This window comes from Triticum aestivum, chromosome 3B, assembly GCF_018294505.1.
Source record: "Triticum aestivum cultivar Chinese Spring chromosome 3B, IWGSC CS RefSeq v2.1, whole genome shotgun sequence".
Classification (NCBI taxonomy): Eukaryota; Viridiplantae; Streptophyta; class Magnoliopsida; order Poales; family Poaceae; genus Triticum; species Triticum aestivum.
In genome coordinates this window covers 851,569,245-851,575,672 of record NC_057801.1, presented here as the reverse complement: position 1 = coordinate 851,575,672, position 6,428 = coordinate 851,569,245, and the positions used below count along the sequence as shown (strand labels likewise).

The window sequence follows — 6,428 nt, the reverse complement described above, 5'->3', positions numbered from 1 at the left end:
GTTCATCCTTATCAGACAAATTATTGTTGCATATGATACTACTGGAATCAATACACACCGCCCGTCCATCTGTATCTGACAAATTACGTTGCATATGTGTTCCCAGCTGGAATCCATAAATGCTATACATGTACATAGTGTCTATCTATAATTATATTGCGCCGCGCACACGGGTATTTCATTTTGGGAGAATTCATTTACTACGTTTCTTTCTTAATAACATTTATATGAAAGAAAAAGAAAGAAATTTCACCATCAGGCGGGCATAGGGAGGCATCATGTTTTTGGTGTGATTGAACACACTTTTGTGAAAATAAAGGAGAAATAAGGGGACCAAACTGCAAAATGAACCAGAGGCAGAGGGTGGCATTATTTACCAGTGGCCCCTTGCCCTAACCAGAATTCCCCAAATCCTCCAGCCATTCCTCTTCCTCTATAGGCTCTCTGTTCCCATCCATTCTCCCCCGATTCCCCATTCCATTCCAGCCAGCTGCCATCCACCCCCGCCCCCGCCTCCGCCTCCGCCTCCGGCGAGATCCCCGGCGGCCGAGATCTCCCCGCCGGTAAGCCCCTCCTCTCTCCCCCCTCCCTCCTCGGAATGAAAGCACGGCGAAAAATCGCGCCTTTTTCTTTTGTACGGAACAAACCCCAGCGCGCCGTGCCCTAACCCCTGTCCTTGTTGCTTCTTTTCGCGCAGCGGCGGCGCCGCCATGGCCGCGCAGGCCCCCGAGGGCGAGGGGCCGGCCCCCGCCCGCCCATCGCGCATCCGCGTCATGCGCCCGGAGGTGGAGGAGGTCCTCAAGAGCCCCCGCCGCGGCCGCGCCAAGCTGCACAAGGAGGGCGGCGGCGAGGAGGACGACGCCGGCGCGCGCCCGCGGTACGACTGCGCGTTCCAGGACGAGGAGGGGCAGCAGGGGTTCGCGCCGCCCGACGTGGTGTGGTGCAAGGTGCGGAGCCACCCCTGGTGGCCGGCCCAGGTCTTCGACGCCGCCGACGCCTCCGAGCTCGCGCTCCGGCACGCCAGGCCGGGGGTGCCCCTCGTCGCCTACTTCTGGGACCGGACTTTCGCCTGGATGGACCCCCCCGCGCTGCGCCCCTTCCGCGCCCACTTCCCCCGCCTCGCCGCCCAGAGCACCGTCTCCAGCTACGTCGCCTCCGTCGACGCCGCCCTGCAGGAGGTCACCCGCCGCATCGAGGCCGGCCTCTCCTGCACCTGCTCCCCGCCCGCCGTCGCCAGGAAGCAGCAGATTCACAACTCCGGGATCAGGGAAGGGGCCTACGGCGCCGTGGTGGACGAGGTGTACATGAGGGACACGTTCCGTGCCAAGCCCTTCATCGACTACATTTCGGCGCTGGGGAGGAGCCCGCTGGCCGGCGCCGATCGTCTCGACCTTGCCACCGCCATGGCACAGCTCAGGTCATTCAACCGGTTGAGGTGTCCAATGGAGCTCCCTGAGTTTGTCATCTACCAGGGGATTGAGGACGTTGCTGCTGCTGTTGCTCCTGAGGCTGAGGCTGAGGCTGATGCTGATGTGGCAGCAACATCGCCGCAGACAAAGAGGAAGAGGACGGAGGAGAAGGGCGGCGATGCTCCGACCAAGGAGGAGAAGAAATCGAGGAGGCGTGGCGAGAGCTCGTCGCCCAAGAGAGATACTGCTGCAAAGGAACCAGAAGTGGCCATTGATGTTGAGAACAGCACTCCTATGCCCATGGACAGGATCATGGACACCTCCGAAGATGCAGCGGATAAGGGAGAAGCTCCTGCAAACAAAGATGCTGACATGGTTGTTGAGGACACCCCTCCTATGCCCAGTACCAAGCAAAGGAAGTCAAAGAGAGGTAGCAAGGCTTCAGCTGAGAAAAAGAAGAAAGACACCCCCAAAGACACTGCAGATAAGGGCGAGTCTCTGCCAGAGGCAGAGCCTGCCAAAGAAGATGATGTGAATGAGGACAGCTCTATGCCGAGTGTGGAGGCGACAGATGATACATTGAGCAAGCAAAGGAAGTCGAAGAGAGTTAGCAAGAGTGCAGCAGAGAGCAAGAAGAAAGACGCCTCCAAAGACACGGCAGATAAGGGCGAGTCTCTACCAGAGGCAGAGCCTGCAAAACAAGATGATGTGGATGAGGACAGCTCTATGCCCAGCAGCGGGGCGGCAGATGATATGTCGAGCAAGGGAAGTAAGTCAAAGAGAGCTACTAGGAGTTCAGCAAAGACGAAGAAGAACGACACCTCCAAGGACACAGACAAGACAGACTTTGTAACTGAGCCTGCAAAGGAAGTGGCCGAGAACGAGGACAGCTCTATGCCCAGTTCAGAGGCGGCAGATGATACAGTGAGCAAGGGAAGAAAGTCAAAGAAAAGTAAGGGTTCGGCAAAGACGAAGAAGAAAGATGCAGATAAGAAAGAGTCTCTACCAGAGCCTGCAAAGGAAGTTGCCGAGAATGAGGACAGCTCTATGCCCAGTGCAGAGGCGACAGATGATACAGTGAGCAAGGGAAGAAAGTCAAAGAAAAGTAAAGGTTCGGCAAAGACGAAGCAGAAAGATGCAGATAAGAATGAGTCTCTACCAGAGCCTGCAAAGGAAGGTGCTGAGAATGAGGACAGCTCTATGCGCAGTACGAGGTCGGCAAAGAAGAAGAAGAAAGACGCAGGTAAGGAGTCTCTGCAAGAGCCTGCAAAGGAAAAGGCCACTGGTGATGGCAGTTCAACGCCGAGTAGAGGGGCGGCAGATGATACACCGAGCAAGAAAAGGAAGTCCAGTAAGAAGAGTTCAGCCAGGAACAGGATCATAGACACGTCCATGGATGCGATGGATGGCATTTTGAGTGAGAGAAAATCAGGGCGTAGGCTAAGGTCCAGCCACAAGATTGTAGAGGCTTTGGAGGTTATGAAATGGCCGAGGAAGAAGGATGCTGGTGAAACCACAAAGGTAAAAGATAAAGATGCTACTTTGCCCAAGGAGAACGATCTAGGGCGTAGGGCGGGCTCTGCACGCCACAAGGATAAAACCACAATCACAAAGGATGGGGATGGACTTACAGTTTCTCCTCTCAAGAAAAGGTTGCACCTTGATGTACTCTCAGCAACAGAGAATCCGCCCTTCGCAGTCTCAGAGCTTGGCAGGAAGAAGAAGACGCTTATTGAACTTCTGGCAGAGACAGCTACCCCTAACCCTTCAGCAGGTGGTAAGAGCAAGGCTCGAGCTGAGCGCCCCTTGCCTTCTTCAGTCCTGAAACCTGAGGCTACACCGAACACCAGAGGGAAGCGTTCTTTGCCTGCTTCTACTGAGACACCTGAGGATCCAGGCCGTGATAAGGATACAATGAAGACCAGAGAGAAGCGTTCTGTGGCCGCATCAACCGAGAAACCTGAGCGTGATACGAGAAGTACATTGAAGTCTAGAGGAAAAAGTTCTTTGCCTTCTTCCGCCGAGGAACCTGAGGACCCAGACCGTGATAAAAATGATACACTGAAGACTAGAGGGAAGCGTTCTTTGCCTGCATCAGCGGAGAAACGTCAGGATCCTGACCGCGGCACAAAGGGTACAGCAAAGACTAGGGGTAAACGCTCTCTGCCTGAATCAACTGAGGATCCTGACCGTGTTACAAAGGGTACAGCGAAGACTAAGGGGACAAGTTCTCTGCCTGAATCAACTGAGGAACCAGAGGATCCTGATAACCTTGTTATGAAGGATTCAATGCACACCAGGAAACGAAAGAAGCTCGACACATTGGGGGATTTGTCTTCCCAGCCACAGCCTGTTTCTCCCAAGGGTTCCACGAAAGCTCGAGAAGTGAAGCGCAAAGCTGCTGGGCAGAAGTCACAGGCATCTCCTGTTGTCAAAGCCAATGGTGGCATATCAGGCGATACGTCTTCCAAGAGGTCCGCAAGGCGCAAAGCTGCTGAACCGAAGCCACAGGAAACCCCTGTTGTCAAAGCTAACGGTGAAGCTTCTCAGACGAGATCGCGTAGGGCCAAAAACAGTGAAGTGACTGTTCCAGACAAGTCTCCACGCTCTGTTAAGCTGGATAAGGGCAAGAAAGGTGCCGTGGCAGAAGACTCACCGTCTTGTGGTGAAATGCTGTCACAGCTGTGTGTCGGAGCAAGTGATGCTGAGAAGATGGGGAAGATCGCCCCTACAAGCGCTAGCTTCTTGACTGATTTCCTGAAGAGCGCTCGTGCCTGTACTTCTGATGTGGAGGAGGCAGCCAACACAGACTGCCGTGCTTCTAGTCCCGATGCTGACGAGGAGATACCTGAGAAGGCAGCAGCAGACAAAGTTTCTAGTCCCAATGCTGACGAAGAGATGCCTGAGGAAGCAGCAGCAGACGAAATTTCTAGTCCTCATGCTGTCGAGGAGATACCTGAGAAGGCAACAGACAATGTTTCTAGTCCTCATGCTGACTTGGAGGTGCCAGAGGAGGCTGCAGACAAAGTGTCTAGTCCTCATGCTGACGATGAGGTGATACCTGAGGAGGCAGCAGGCAAAGTGTCTAGTCCCAGTGCCGATGAGGTGATACCTGAGGAGGCAGCAGAGAAAGTTTCTAGTCCCAATGCTGATGAGGTGATACCCGAGAAGGCAGCAAATGAAGTTTCCAGTGTCCCTGCTGATGAGGCGATGATACCTGAGAAGGCAGCAGAGAAAGTTTCTAGTCCTAATGCTGATGAGGCGATACCTGAGGAGGCAGCAGACAAAGTTTCTAGTCCCCATGCTGATGAGGCGATACCTGAGAAGGCAGCAGATGAAGTTTCACTTGCCCCTGCCGACGCGGAGACACTTTTGAAGGTAAAAGAGGAAGTTTCTAGTCCCCTTGCTGACGAGGAGACACTTGAGAAGGCAACAACAGAGAAAGTTTCTAGTGCCACTGCCGACGAGGAGACACTTGAGACGGCAGCAACAGAGAAAGTTTCTAGTGCCCCTGCCGACGAGGAGACACCTGAGACGGCAGCAACAGAGAAAATTTCTGATGCCCCTGCCGGTGAGGAGACACTTGAGAAGGTAAAAGAGGAAGTTTCTAGTCCGCTTGCTGATGAGGTGATACCTGAGAAGACGGCAGAGAAAGTTTCTAGTCCCCCCCATGCTGATGAGGCGATACCTGAGAAGGCAGCAGATGAAGTTTCTAGCCCCCCTGCCGACGTGGAGACACCTGAGAAGGCAACAGAGAAAGTTTCTTGCCCCCCTGCCGACAAGGGGATAGCTGAGAAGCCAGCAGAGAAAGTGTCTAGTCCTCATGCTGAAGCAGAGATGTCTGAGAAGGCAGCAGACAAAGTGTCTAGTCCTCATGCTGAAGCAGAGATGTCTGGGAAGGCAGCAGACAAAGCTCCCAGTCCTCATGCTGAAGCAGAGATGTCTGAGAAGGCAGCAAGGAGCTCCCCTGCTCCGTCAGAGCCGCCGGTGGCGGGTGATCATATGAAGGACGATTACTGGGCTGACATTCTCATAAACGTGGAAGAACCGCTGTCTAGTCAGGCAAAGAAGAAGGACAAGGGCAAGATGAGATCAAGCAAGAAGCAGCGGCGTGACGACGAGATGAAGCAAGATGAGATGCCCGCGGAGGAAGCAAAGGCCGAAAGCCAGCAAGACAAGGCAGAGGCAGAGAACGGGAAGGCGAACGGGGCGGAGGAGGACGCGTCGCTGACGGGGCTGGTGCTGCACTTCAGCAAGCCGGGCGTGGTGCCCTCGCGCGGCGACCTCATCGACATCTTCAGCCAGTACGGGCCCGTGAGCGAGGCGAGGACGGAGACGGACGAGCACTCGAGCTCAGCCCAGGTGGTGTTCAGGCGGCGCGCGGACGCGGAGGCGGCGTTCGGCGGTGCGGGCAAGATCGCCGCCCTCAGGCCTGGCCTCGACAGCTTCCGCCTCACCGACTTCCCGTGCGCCGCCGCCGCCGCTGCGTTCCGGGGTGACGACGGGCCGAAGCAGGAGTGAACAGGGCTGCTGGAGGTGGAGGAGAGAGGTAATTGGATATGATGATTTATTTATTGCTGCTGCTGCCGCCGTGTAATGATGATGCTTCCCTTCCCTGGTGATTTATTTGTTGCATTGAGCTGCATGTGCTGATGCTGTGTTGCTGTGTTGTTGGTTTCAGGTGAATGAGGAGTGGAGGTGTTTGTTATGTAGGTGGTGGTAGCTTTCTGTTGGTGTTAAAAGGAGGAGTAAGAGGAGTAAGAAAGCAAGCATTGTGGCTTGCTGGTGTCTTTTTGGAGGCGGTGGCATGGCATGGCATGGCATGCTCCCTGGATGCTGATGCTGATGCTGATGCTGATGCTGAGAGGTGTTTGTTATTTAGTAAGATGTAAAAAGAGTTATGGCATGCATGGTTGCATCTGAGGACTGGATGCATGTTGGTGTGAAAACCTGATGACTTTGTTGGTACCTGAAAGTCTGTCTGTGCTGTGTGGTTGAAATTCTGTGGTCAGTAGTTAA

The 6,428-nt window shown here is 54.5% G+C and overlaps 1 protein-coding gene across 1 annotated transcript; it reads left to right on the top strand.

Moving 5' to 3' along the window:
* Positions 1 to 426: 426 nt before the first annotated feature.
* Positions 427 to 6,428, top strand: LOC123072916 (microtubule-associated protein futsch). Its single transcript, XM_044496588.1, has 3 exons — positions 427 to 563; positions 698 to 5,958; positions 6,091 to 6,428. Exon 2 carries the CDS (start codon positions 711 to 713, stop codon positions 5,928 to 5,930), a length of 5,220 nt encoding a protein of 1,739 aa, XP_044352523.1. The 5' UTR covers positions 427 to 563; positions 698 to 710; the 3' UTR covers positions 5,931 to 5,958; positions 6,091 to 6,428.